The sequence below is a fragment of the Saccostrea echinata genome, unplaced genomic scaffold (genome assembly GCF_033153115.1).
Source record: "Saccostrea echinata isolate AGI-Se365-2 ecotype Australia unplaced genomic scaffold, CSIRO_AGI_Sech_v1 ptg000016l, whole genome shotgun sequence".
Classification (NCBI taxonomy): Eukaryota; Metazoa; Mollusca; class Bivalvia; order Ostreida; family Ostreidae; genus Saccostrea; species Saccostrea echinata.
Window position 1 is genome coordinate 2164057 of NW_026889765.1, and position 14422 is coordinate 2178478.

Here is a 14422-nt window from a genome sequence, read left to right on the forward strand (position 1 = left end):
GAAACAATTATCAGAGGAAGAAAGTTCAATTTTGTCTGCTATGGAACATTTCTGAATCGTATACTGTACATTTGTATTTTAGCTGTAACCTGAATCATTTTAATTTTTTCATTAGAAGCTAATAAGTATTTGATCATTCCTCTTTCTGCCTATTTTTCTTTTTTTAAAGAAAACTTTTTTACTTCATTCAATAGAGCAGTAGGGTAGGGCGGGGCCACAATAGGAAATCCAAGTTTTACATTGAAATATGTAGTAAAAATCTTCTCAAGAACCACTGGGCTGGAAAAGCTGAAACTTATGTGGAAGCATTCTGGAGTAGTGTTGATTCTAAATTGTTCAAATATTGACCCCTTGGGGTAGAGCGGGGCCACAATAAGTACTACAAGGGGGGAATCAGAATAAAAACAGCAAGGCCAAAATTACTCAGGCGAGCGTTGTGGCCCATGGGCCTCTTGTGATTTTGTTTTAAACTGGTGACTGTCAAAACCCATGGATCTTTTATTGTCGATGTATATTATATTATAAAAAATATACAAACCGATTTTTTGGAGCTTTGCTTGAAACAATGAAGTTGAAATTTTCATTTGGTTGGGTTGACCCCAGTGTAACAAGTTGACCCGCTCTCTTTTTGTAGGTTTCAACCATTTCTTCAAGGGCACGTCTTACGCCGTCTTCCTTGAGTGGCTGCCCATTTGTTAGGTGTTTAAACCTGAAAAATGTTTTGTGCTTAACATATTTTGTTGTGATGAAAATTGCATGCATGTAAAAGTAGGATACATTTTAACTTGGCAAACATATATATATATATATATATATATATATATATATATATATATATATATATATATATATATATATATATATATGTTGCAACAAATCAGGTGCATAATGCAAGTTTTTGGAATTGTTTGCTCTGAGCAATACAGAAGTTGTGCAGATTCATATTGATCAAAATCTTTGTAGATTGAAATCCAAGGATGTAATTTAATTCCAAGAGACTGCCCTAGAGAGTTTAATATCTTATATGAATGCAATATAAATTTCATTTTATATACCTGAAATTTGGAGTATCTCTTTTAAAGGAACACCAGTCAGTGCACATCTCGTGTTCTCCAAAAACATGGGGTACAATCTGTGACAGGCCTTCTTGCACATCATCACTTGTTTTAGCCCTGGACAGGGTATACATAAAACATCTAACCAGGTATGGAATGACAGATGACTGAGACCTGAGTTCCTTCCATTTTGCAGCTAATGCGTAGAGCTTTTTAGAAATTCCCTTTTTTATGTGGTTTTTGTCATCTTTCTTTTGAATTCCAGGGAAGTCCAATTTCAAAGTAGATGAAGTGGTGGAATCATTATCAGCGTGGATAACCTGCACTGGATGGCCGCAGTCTTTCATTTTGTGTAACATAGACATGGCCATATCTGGCTCCATTGCCTTGCTGGATCCATCCCAATTTTTGGAACACTGGTGGGCTGGTATTGAACCCTCTCCATGGTGGTCACAGACACTGCAACTTTTGCTTCTGGTTTCATATTGAAGGATTTTACCTGTTTGCTTCCCAATCAGTGTCCGTGCCCTGTATCATGAAAAATTGATTTCATGTTGAAGATTGAGAAATTTAGCTGACATGCTAACAGATGATGTAAGTGATTACATGTATTATGTCATCTGTCACACAGGACATGATTTAAATACTGGTTTAAAAAATCTTAAACACAGATTCATGGCCCAAGTGGCAGGGGTTCTGGTGCTAGGGTGGGGCTATGTAGATCATATAGTGAAAGTGCATTATTTTTTTGAAAATCTTCTTCTCTACTCCTGGGTATTAAATAAACTAAGTACATAGTTATAAAGAGCATGGTTGCCTCTTCCAAAATTGTGAATGAGTCAGGGGTTCTGAGGGGGGGGGGGGGCTCGATTGATTATATAGTGAGAATGCATAATTTCTTTCAAAATATTTTTCTACTACTGGTTATAAAGTAAAGAAACAAGTGTATAGTTATGATGAGCAGGGGTGCTTCTTCCAGAATTGTGAGTTCATGGCCAATGGGTCAGATGTTCTGGTGTAAGGATGGGGCTTTATTTATTTAATAATATAGTGATATAATAGATGAATAAAAATGAGATAAAAATAAATTATCTTTTTAAATGTTCTTCGAAGGCCAAGAGAGGCCAATGCGAGAAGTAATAATATGGGGTTAAAAAATAGATATTTTGTTAATAGTCTGCATGGTAATAGTGATAAGGGGGGGGGGGGGCAGATTGATACTAGACCAATAATTTCTAAATTGTTGTATTGTACTGAGGTGACCGTTAAGGCCGTTGGGCCTCTTGTGTAGTGTTGTAAGTGTTTTGAATTTTTAAACTATACCAAATATTTTTTTATATTCCTCATCAATAGTTGGGTCACCAGTAGGCAGACATTTCACAGCGTCAGAAGCATACCAGGAGATAATTGATAAAGATTGGAAATAGGGTAGGTTGTTTTCAAATCTTTTCAATAACCAAATAGTTTTTAGCTCACCTGAGCTGAAGGCTCAAGTGAGCTTTTCTGATGGAAATTTGTCCGTTGTCTGTCGTTGTTAACTTTTCACATTTTTATCTTCTCAAGAACCACTGGGCCAATTTCAACCAAACTTGCCACAAAGTATCCTTGGGTAAAGGGGATTCAAGTTTGTTCAAATGATTGGTCATATTTATATGGAAGCATCCTCGGGTAGTGTAGATTTAAATTTGTTCCAATCATGACCCCCGGGGGTAGGGCGGGGCCTCAATGGGTGATCAAAGTTTTACATAGGAATATATAGGAAAAATCTTTGAAAATCTTCCTCTTAAGAACAGCAAAGCCATGATTGATCATTTTTATATGGAAGCATCCTCAGGTCGTGTAGATTCAAGTTTGTTCAAATCATGACCTCCGGAGGTAGGGTGGGGCCACAATGGGCGATCAAAGCCATGATTAGTTAAGTGGAAGCATCATCAGGTAATGTAGATTCAAATTTGTACAAATCATGACCCCCCCCCCCCCCCCAGGAGAATAGAGGGTCCATAACAGGGGATCATAGTTGTTTGTTTGTATGTTGTTTAACATCCCTCTCGAGATTTTTTCACTCATGGAGTCGCCACCACTTGCCGGTGGAGAGCTGCAAATTTTGTCCTATACTCGGCACTTATGGCCATTGAGCAGTGAGGGATCTTTTTCATGCCAGCACCTACTGCGACACAGGACCTCGTTTTATAAGGACTGGTCTCCACGTCCCACAGTGGGATTCGAACCCATGACGTAAGGATCAACTCCTTACTTGGCGACTCTAGAGCAGACGCTCTAACCACTGTGCCACGCGGGCGACGGGGATCATAGTTAAACAAAGGAATACAAAGGATATATCAATCAAAATTTTCTTTTTAAGAACAGCAAAGCCATTATTTTTCACACGAATTCAAAAGCATCCCTATGAAGTATATAGATTCAACTCATACAGTGAAGTATGAGACACACTGGACCAAGAGGAGAGAAGATATGCTCCGGATAAGGATTTTTCATATAATTCTGTTATGACCTTGACCTTTAAGGTTGTTTTTGACAAACATTTTTTTAATTTAGGCCCAATATGGAGTTGCTTCCCATCAATTTGATTGGCTAGACAGTCTTGAATGTCTTTTCTGTGGTATATTTTATATCATTGACTTTAATGAACACAGATCAAAATTCAACATATAATACATAGCCCTCTACTTATATTAAGAATTGTGAAAAGGGAAAGAGGGGTGTCATGGACACCTAAGCAATACATTCGTTGTTGTTTTTCTTATTATCGAAAAGGCCCAAGAAGTTGCGATTGCAAATTTCAATCACCTAGCTCTCTCTCTCCCCCTCCCTTTTTAGGACAGTATTTATGAATCCTTAGTGTTTTAAGTACTTATAAAAGAATTCCCTCATGCATAACTATCAAGAACAATTTAGTAAGTATGGGCAGGAGCAATTCTTCCAAACTGTCAAAATGATATCCACATAACCCTCCTTCTCCTTTTGTCAGCTAAAACTTTTTATGTAGGCCATCTTTAATGGTTTGTAGCTAAATATCTTGCATTTTTCTCTCAGGCATGATCGATTCTGGTATGGGACAAGCCATGTAAATTCATTTTAACAGCCTGCAATATCCCACCAATCAATCAGAAAACCATTGCAAAAAAGGAGAATATAATAGGAGAGATCATAGAAAAAGAGGCCCAGAAATCCTACGCAAGGTCGCTCCAAAAAGAAGTAAAAATGTCGGAGACATTGGAGTGCAGCTATGTGCTGGTTGGCAGACTCGTGGAACAGGATGGAATTATAACAGCATTTCAGGCAAATTAAAATTTACCCTCATCAGTTTGAGATCGAACAGTTATCTGAAATGTTAATAGATCAATGTGTGAAATTATCACTGAACAAGAATGCCCAATTGCAATCAAAGATGTCAACTGCAAGCATCTTTACTTTATCATTATGTTTTCAAGTAAATCGAACGGTATGAGAGGAGTAGGGGCCACATCACTTATCTGAGCAACAATGGTCAACTGACATAACTCATACTCAAGCTGCTTTACCAAGTCAAATACAATAAAAAAAAAAAAACAACCTTAAACTAGATATCATTGAGATGGTGGCCATCTCAAAAGTAAAGGAGCTGAAAAGGGTTTATTTTGAAGAGGAACACTTGTGTACTATTAAGGGATGTGTTGTTTGAGTCTAAAGGGCATCTATGTCAACCTTGTTATAATAAAAAATGCCATGAAAATCACGAGTGCTCCATACCCTCTATCAAAAAGCAGCACAAAAATCACAAATGTTGCATATCCTCTATGAAAACTGTTGCATATGTATCAAAATATGGAAGGAAATTCACAAATGTTCTGTACCCTACGTCAATTGGTAAAGTTTGAGGCTGACTAGACTAATAAGAGAAAGAAACCATGCACCGAACAAAGATTTTAAACAGAGAGGCTATTTTCGACCTTGACCCTTGACCTAGAAACTTCGTTCAAGGTCACTGCACATCCATTGACCAGTGGCACTCTGTGAAGTATGAGCCACACTGGACCAAGAGGAGAGAAGATATGCTCCGGACAAGGATTTTTCATATATATAATTCTTCTATGACCTTGACCTTAGACCTAGAAACATGGTTCAAGGTCACTGCATGCCCTTTACCCAAAGACACTCTGTGGGTGAACTATGAACCAGATTGGGCCAAGGAGAGAGAAAATATGCTCCGAACAAGAATTTAACCAGAGAGGCTTTTTTGACCTTGACCTAGAAACTTTGTTCAAGGTCACTGCACATCCATTGACCAGTGGCACTCTGTGAGTGAAGTATGAGACACACTGGACCAAGAGGAGAGAAGATATGCTCCGGATAAGGATTTTTCATATAATTCTGTTATGACCTTGACCTTAGACCTAGAAACATGGTTCAAGGTCACTGCACACCCTTTACCCAAAGACACTCTGTGGGTGAAGTATGAGCCAGATTGGGCCAAGGAGAGAGAAAAGATATGCTCCGGACAAGAATTTAAACAGAGAGGCTATTTTTGACCTTGACCCTTGACCTCGAAACTTCGTTCAAGGTCACTGCACATCCATTGACCAGTGGCACTCTGTGAGTGAAGTATGAGTCACATTGGACCAAGAGGAGAGAAGATATGCTCCGGACAAGGATTTTTCATATAATTCTGTTATGACCTTGACCTTAGACCTAGAAACATGGTTCAAGGTCACTGCACACCCTTTACCCAAAGACACTCTGTTGGTGAAGTATGAGCCAGATTGGGCCAAGGAGAGAGAAGATATGCTCCGGACAAGAGATCTCGGACGGACAGACGGACGGACAGACTGATCACTATAGGGCGCCCGCAGAGCGGGGCCCTAATTATGATTACAAATGTATTTTTTGAAAATTAAAAAAAATTAAGGGGATATAATTATTGATGATTTTAAAAGAGAAGTTTGTATATTAACAGCTAATACCTTATTAATCCAAGTATGCCCTTCATTTTTTTGTAGAACTGCAGCAGATACCCGATGCATTAATGATCGTGATCGGCCATAACATCTGAAAAATATTTTTGGAAGGTATAATCGATATTTTACACAGTGTAATTTTACTCAGATTAACAATTATGAAGTTATTTAGTGAACTATTTCTATCTTTGCATTAAGTTATCATTTTTAGCTCACCTGAGCTGAAAGCTCGAGTGAACTTTTCTGATCACATTTTGTCTGTCATCTGTCTGACTTTCTGTCCTTCTGTAAACTGTTTTATGTTTTCAACTTCTTCTCCAGAACCACTGAGCCAATTTCAACCAAACTTGTCACAAAGCTTCCTTGGGTGAAGGGCAGTGATTCATTTTGGTGTGTCCTGCGTAAATTACGCATGAATTTTGCTCAGGACGCATTATTTCAATAAATGTGCATCCCAATGGACGTATTAAATTTATAAAATGAAAGGTATTATTTTAAATTATTTCAATATAATCTGCATCAAAACTTCGCCGATTGCATCATGTCCACGTGCTAAGCAATATGCATGAGGGATTTCAATAGGTATAAGGTTGCCAACAACATGTCAGATTTAACACTTCACCGTTATACTACAGTTAATAATGAAACAATTATCAGAGGAAGAAAGTTCAATTTTGTCTGCTATGGAACATTTCTGAATCGTATACTGTACATTTGTATTTTAGCTGTAACCTGAATCATTTTAATTTTTTCATTAGAAGCTAATAAGTATTTGATCATTCCTCTTTCTGCCTATTTTTCTTTTTTTAAAGAAAACTTTTTTACTTCATTCAATAGAGCAGTAGGGTAGGGCGGGGCCACAATAGGAAATCCAAGTTTTACATTGAAATATGTAGTAAAAATCTTCTCAAGAACCACTGGGCTGGAAAAGCTGAAACTTATGTGGAAGCATTCTGGAGTAGTGTTGATTCTAAATTGTTCAAATATTGACCCCTTGGGGTAGAGCGGGGCCACAATAAGTACTACAAGGGGGGAATCAGAATAAAAACAGCAAGGCCAAAATTACTCAGACGAGCGTTGTGGCCCATGGGCCTCTTGTGATTTTGTTTTAAACTGGTGACTGTCAAAACCCATGGATCTTTTATTGTCGATGTATATTATATTATAAAAAATATACAAACCGATTTTTTGGAGCTTTGCTTGAAACAATGAAGTTGAAATTTTCATTTGGTTGGGTTGACCCCAGTGTAACAAGTTGACCCGCTCTCTTTTTGTAGGTTTCAACCATTTCTTCAAGGGCACGTCTTACGCCGTCTTCCTTGAGTGGCTGCCCATTTGTTAGGTGTTTAAACCTGAAAAATGTTTTGTGCTTAACATATTTTGTTGTGATGAAAATTGCATGCATGTAAAAGTAGGATACATTTTAACTTGGCAAACATATATATATATATATATATATATATATATATATATATATATATATATATATATATATGTTGCAACAAATCAGGTGCATAATGCAAGTTTTTGGAATTGTTTGCTCTGAGCAATACAGAAGTTGTGCAGATTCATATTGATCAAAATCTTTGTAGATTGAAATCCAAGGATTTAATTTAATTCCAAGAGACTGCCCTAGAGAGTTTAATATCTTATATGAATGCAATATAAATTTCATTTTATATACCTGAAATTTGGAGTATCTCTTTTAAAGGAACACCAGTCAGTGCACATCTCGTGTTCTCCAAAAACATGGGGTACAATCTGTGACAGGCTTTCTTGCACATCATCACTTGTTTTAGCCCTGGACAGGGTATACATAAAACATCTAACCAGGTATGGAATGACAGATGACTGAGACCTGAGTTCCTTCCATTTTGCAGCTAATGCGTAGAGCTTTTTAGAAATTCCCTTTTTTATGTGGTTTTTGTCATCTTTCTTTTGAATTCCAGGGAAGTCCAATTTCAAAGTAGATGAAGTGGTGGAATCATTATCAGCGTGGATAACCTGCACTGGATGGCCGCAGTCTTTCATTTTGTGTAACATAGACATGGCCATATCTGGCTCCATTGCCTTGCTGGATCCATCCCAATTTTTGGAACACTGGTGGGCTGGTATTGGACCCTCTCCATGGTGGTCACAGACACTGCAACTTTTGCTTCTGGTTTCATATTGAAGGATTTTACCTGTTTGCTTCCCAATCAGTGTCCGTGCCCTGTATCATGAAAAATTGATTTCATGTTGAAGATTGAGAAATTTAGCTGACATGCTAACAGATGATGTAAGTGATTACATGTATTATGTCATCTGTCACATGATTTAAATACTGGTTTAAAAAATCTTAAACACAGATTCATGGCCCAAGTGGCAGGGGTTCTGGTGCTAGGGTGGGGCTATGTAGATCATATAGTGAAAGTGCATTATTTTTTTGAAAATCTTCTTCTCTACTCCTGGGTATTAAATAAACTAAGTACATAGTTATAAAGAGCATGGTTGCCTCTTCCAAAATTGTGAATGAGTCAGGGGTTCTGAGGGGGGGGGGGGGGGCTCGATTGATTATATAGTGAGAATGCATAATTTCTTTCAAAATATTTTTCTACTACTGGTTATAAAGTAAAGAAACAAGTGTATAGTTATGATGAGCAGGGGTGCTTCTTCCAGAATTGTGAGTTCATGGCCAATGGGTCAGATGTTCTGGTGTAAGGATGGGGCTTTATTTATTTAATAATATAGTGATATAATAGATGAATAAAAATGAGATAAAAATAACTTATCTTTTTAAATGTTCTTCGAAGGCCAAGAGAGGCCAATGCGAGAAGTAATAATATGGGGTTAAAAAATAGATATTTTGTTAATAGTCTGCATGGTAATAGTGATAAGGGGGGGGGGCGCAGATTGATACTAGACCAATAATTTCTAAATTGTTGTATTGTACTGAGGTGACCGTTAAGGCCGTTGGGCCTCTTGTGTAGTGTTGTAAGTGTTTTGAATTTTTAAACTATACCAAATATTTTTTTATATTCCTCATCAATAGTTGGGTCACCAGTAGGCAGACATTTCACAGCGTCAGAAGCATACCAGGAGATAATTGATAAAGATTGGAAATAGGGTAGGTTGTTTTCAAATCTTTTCAATAACCAAATAGTTTTTAGCTCACCTGAGCTGAAGGCTCAAGTGAGCTTTTCTGATGGAAATTTGTCCGTTGTCTGTCGTTGTTAACTTTTCACATTTTTATCTTCTCAAGAACCACTGGGCCAATTTCAACCAAACTTGCCACAAAGTATCCTTGGGTAAAGGGGATTCAAGTTTGTTCAAATGATTGGTCATATTTATATGGAAGCATCCTCGGGTAGTGTAGATTTAAATTTGTTCCAATCATGACCCCCGGGGGTAGGGCGGGGCCTCAATGGGTGATCAAAGTTTTACATAGGAATATATAGGAAAAATCTTTGAAAATCTTCCTCTTAAGAACAGCAAAGCCATGATTGATCATTTTTATATGGAAGCATCCTCAGGTCGTGTAGATTCAAGTTTGTTCAAATCATGACCTCCGGAGGTAGGGTGGGGCCACAATGGGCGATCAAAGCCATGATTAGTTAAGTGGAAGCATCATCAGGTAATGTAGATTCAAATTTGTACAAATCATGACCCCCCCCCCCCCCAGGAGAATAGAGGGTCCATAACAGGGGATCATAGTTGTTTGTTTGTATGTTGTTTAACATCCCTCTCGAGATTTTTTCACTCATGGAGTCGCCACCACTTGCCGGTGGAGAGCTGCAAATTTTGTCCTATACTCGGCACTTATGGCCATTGAGCAGTGAGGGATCTTTTTCATGCCAGCACCTACTGCGACACAGGACCTCGTTTTATAAGGACTGGTCTCCACGTCCCACAGTGGGATTCGAACCCATGACGTAAGGATCAACTCCTTACTTGGCGACTCTAGAGCAGACGCTCTAACCACTGTGCCACGCGGGCGACGGGGATCATAGTTAAACAAAGGAATACAAAGGATATATCAATCAAAATTTTCTTTTTAAGAACAGCAAAGCCATTATTTGTCACACGAATTCAAAAGCATCCCTATGAAGTATATAGATTCAAGTTTATAGTTCAAATTAACACCCCCATCCCCACCCCCACCTCTGAATTTTATATTTAAACCAAGACTGAACTAATTTCTGCTTTTTCCTAGCCAGAGTGCTCAGGTGAGTGATGTGGTCCCTGGGCCTCTTGTTTGTAATATTTTAACTTTTATACCAGATATTTTTTTTATTGTATTTGACTTGGTAAAGCAGCTTGAGTATGAGTTATGTCAGTTGACCATTGTTGCTCAGATAAGTGATGTGGCCCCTACTCCTCTCATACCGTTCGATTTACTTGAAAACATAATGATAAAGTAAAGATGCTTGCAGTTGTTGACATCTTTGATTGCAATTGGGCATTCTTGTTCAGTGATAATTTCACACATTGATCTATTAACATTTCAGATAACTGTTCGATCTCAAACTGATGAGGGTAAATTTTAATTTGCCTGAAATGCTGTTATAATTCCATCCTGTTCCACGAGTCTGCCAACCAGCATCATAGCTGCACTCCAATGTCTCCGACATTTTTACTTCTTTTTGGAGCGACCTTGCGTAGGATTTCTGGGCCTCTTTTTCTATGATCTCTCCTATTATATTCTCCTTTTTTGCAATGGTTTTCTGATTGATTGGTGGGATATTGCAGGCTGTTAAAATGAATTTACATGGCTTGTCCCATACCAGAATCGATCATGCCTGAGAGAAAAATGCAAGACATTTAGCTACAAACCATTAAAGATGGCCTACATAAAAAGTTTTAGCTGACAAAAGGAGAAGGAGGGTTATGTGGATATCATTTTGACAGTTTGGAAGAATTGCTCCTGCCCATACTTACTAAATTGTTCTTGATAGTTATGCATGAGGGAATTCTTTTATAAGTACTTAGAACACTAAGGATTCATAAATACTGTCCTAAAAAGGGAGGGGGAGAGAGAGAGCTAGGTGATTGAAATTTGCAATCGCAACTTCTTGGGCCTTTTCGATAATAAGAAAAACAACAACGAATGTATTGCTTAGGTGTCCATGACACCCCTCTTTCCCTTTTCACAATTCTTAATATAAGTAGAGGGCTATGTATTATATGTTGAATTTTGATCTGTGTTCATTAAAGTCAATGATATAAAATATACCACAGAAAAGACATTCAAGACTGTCTAGCCAATCAAATTGATGGGAAGCAACTCCATATTGGGCCTAAATTAAAAAAATGTTTGTCATTAACCGACTGACCCACGAAAATTAGTTCGACTCGAAATATTTTATTGCTCTTTTCCTTTACAATTTTTTAGTTTACCTGAGCTGAAAGCTCAGGTGAGCTTTTCTGATCACCTAGTCTCTGTCGTTCGTCCGTCTGTAAACTTTTCACATTTTCAACTTCTCCTCAAGAAACACAGGGCCAATTTTAACCAAAGTTGGTGCAAAGCATCCTTGGGTGGAGGGGGTTTTAAATTGGTCAAGCCTCCTTCCAAGGGGAGATAATCAAGAAAAGACAAAAATAGAGTGGGATCATTAAAAAATCTTCTCCTCAAGAAACACTGGGCCAGAAAAGCTGCAACTGATATGGAAGCATCCTGGGGTTGTGTAGATTCTAAATTATTCAAATCGTGACCCCCAGGGGTAGGGTGGGGCCACAGTAGGGAGTCAAAGTTTACATTGAAATATATACATGTACAGTCCCTGAAACGTTCTACTTTCCCATTTTTCCGTTCGCTCACCGTTCGTTCACCGTTCGTTCAGCGTGCGTTCACCGTTCGTTCAGCGTGCGTTCACCGTTCGCTCTCCGTTCACAGTTTTGCGTTCACCGTTCACCGTGCGCTCGCGTTCACCGTTCACAAAGCGTTCAGCGTTCGCTCTTCGTTCCGTTCACTTTGCGTTCACCTTGCGTTCAGCGTTCACCTATCGTTCAGTTGTCATTGCCATTCGGAACTCCCAAGTGAAAGGACTTATCTTTTTGTAGGTAAAGAGTTACAGATTTTTTAATTTAATACTAACAAATCGTGTTTGAAGAATCATTATTTCATGGGGGAAAATATCTAAGATATATATTTTTATTATTCTAACTTAGCTATTAGGTTATTTATTAAATTACTCTGGAAAAAAAATGTTGTTATAAGCACATCCTGTACCTATGTAGAACGATACTGATATATTAAATTTAACTAAGGCCAATGTGCAAATACTTCAAGCACTGCAACATTCTGATGTTTTGTTAAAGACGACAAATCGTTAATGGAGATATAATTATCCAAGTCAAATAATTACGCAGCAAAATTACGAAAATATTTATTTCTAACGCGTTTTTTTATTCAATTACTACAGAAAATATGATAGAACTAGTTCTGAGACTTATACATAGTACTGCGGATATCCTCTTTGGAGCGAATTAAATTGATAGTGTGTTTAAAGGAAATATTTATTTAAAATGTAATGCACTACAGAATATTCGCTACTATAATACATGTATGTAAAGTCTATAGTTATAGAGAAAAAATCTTTCTTCACCGTAACTTTATATGATTGCTATTCGATATGATTAATACCCCCCCCTTTTCCCCTAAATCGGTTACGTAGTCAGTACTGTATTTCCAGAAAATTTTAATTAACCTGTTAAAAAAAAGTTAAGGTCTTTTTTAGAACAAAAATTTCAGTCTCAAAACAAACATGCATCTAAAAAAGTCACAAAACAATAGTAGTTCAAAATGTACACGTGTCGGCGGTGGTATTTGAAATTGGCAGAGAGTATGTTTCAAATTCAAGTGTTAATGCCCAACATATTTTATTCACTAATTATTCAAATGTTGGTATCAAATCTAGAAATGATAAAAATAAATGTTATAACTTGTTGGAAATACTCGCACTTCGTCTTCGATGTGACGAAACTTTCACACCTGCACAGTGTCGAATGATTTTGATTGACAGGAGAAGCACGTGGACTTCGTGTGAACTTGAAGCAGGAAAATAAAAACGAGTAATACTGTCAAACAGATGGATATGATTTGTTGATAAAAAAAAAAGTTACTTTCACTGTCTAATATATTTAGAAAAAAATATCAGAGTTATTGTTTGATATAGGTGCAAACATTTAGTGAAGCCTGAAAGGAAGGGGGGGGGGGGCTAAAACGGAATATCTCTCTCTCTCTCATTTGTCTGTTTGATAAAAATTATAACAGCATATTACTTAAATATCAAGTTCTGAAAATTGATGTATCTTTGTATTATCTTGTCTGAGTATAATCACGGCCATCTACAGATACATGTAGAAGTCTGCTCAATAAATCATCATGAAAAATAGAAATGACATATAATATATTATTGTATTAAAAATTTAAAATACGAGCGTATAAATGCAAAACGTCCACTGACCTTTGTAATTATTTTTTTTTAATTACTTTACATGAAATCGCCTTGACACGGAGATACATATATGAATGGATGTTACAATCGCTTTAATTCATTCTATAAGTCAGAAGTTTTCTCTGATTTGTTATCAAATAAGAATAAACATTTTTATTTTCCAACTAAAAAAATATCTTTTATACTTCAGCGTTCGGTAACAATTGCAATGTTTTAATGCGTTAAAAATCGTGTGATTAAAAACGTAATGTGCATGAATCGTCTTTCTTAGGACAATTTTGGAGAATTTATTTTATTTACTTATTTATTCATTCATTTATTGGTTTACTTATTTTTTTTTTTTATTTTGGCACCTGACATTATAATACAATAAAATAGTTTCAATGCAAGGAAAAGATCAGAGGTATTCCGAATATATCGTTCATCTTGCGTTCACCGTTCGTTCACCGTTCACTTTGCGTTCGCGTTTGCGCTCCGTTCGCGTTCTGCATTCGCTCACCGTTCACCGTTCACACATCGTTCACCAAGTTGCGTTCAGCGTTCACACATCGTTCACTCACCGTTCGCTCTGCGTTCGTTCACCGTTCGTTCAGCGTTCGTTCAGCGTTCGCTCACCGTTCAAGTGGGAAAGTAGAACGTTTCAGGGACTGTAGTAAAAACCGTTAAAAATCTTCTTCTCAAGAACCACTGGGCTAGAAAATATGAAACTTATATGGAAGCATCATGGGGTAGTGTAGATTCCTTATTGTTCAAATCTTGACCACCCGTAGGTAGGGTGGGGCCACAAATGGGAATCAAAGTTTTACATTGAAATATAAAGGAAAAATCTTTAAAAATCTTCTTCTCAAGAAACACTGGGCCAGAAAAGCTGAAACCGTATATGAAAGCATCCTTGGGTAGTGTAGATTCTAAATTGTTCAAATATTGACCCCCTGGGGTAGGGTGGGGCCACAGTAGGGATTCAATTTTTACATTG

At 37.3% G+C, this 14422-nt stretch overlaps 1 protein-coding gene and 1 pseudogene across 1 annotated transcript; both read right to left on the bottom strand.

The window, feature by feature from the left end:
- Positions 1-519: 519 nt before the first annotated feature.
- LOC133188806 (uncharacterized) lies at positions 520-1587 on the bottom strand. Its single transcript, XM_061324290.1, has 2 exons — positions 1056-1587; positions 520-709 (listed from the first exon to the last, which is right to left on the bottom strand). The coding sequence occupies exons 1-2, from the start codon at positions 1436-1438 to the stop codon at positions 520-522; spliced, it is 573 nt and encodes a 190-aa protein (XP_061180274.1). The 5' UTR covers positions 1439-1587.
- A 5585-nt stretch (positions 1588-7172) lies between these two features.
- Positions 7173-10810, bottom strand: LOC133188337 (uncharacterized; annotated as a pseudogene).
- Between the last annotated feature and the right edge of the window lie 3612 nt (positions 10811-14422).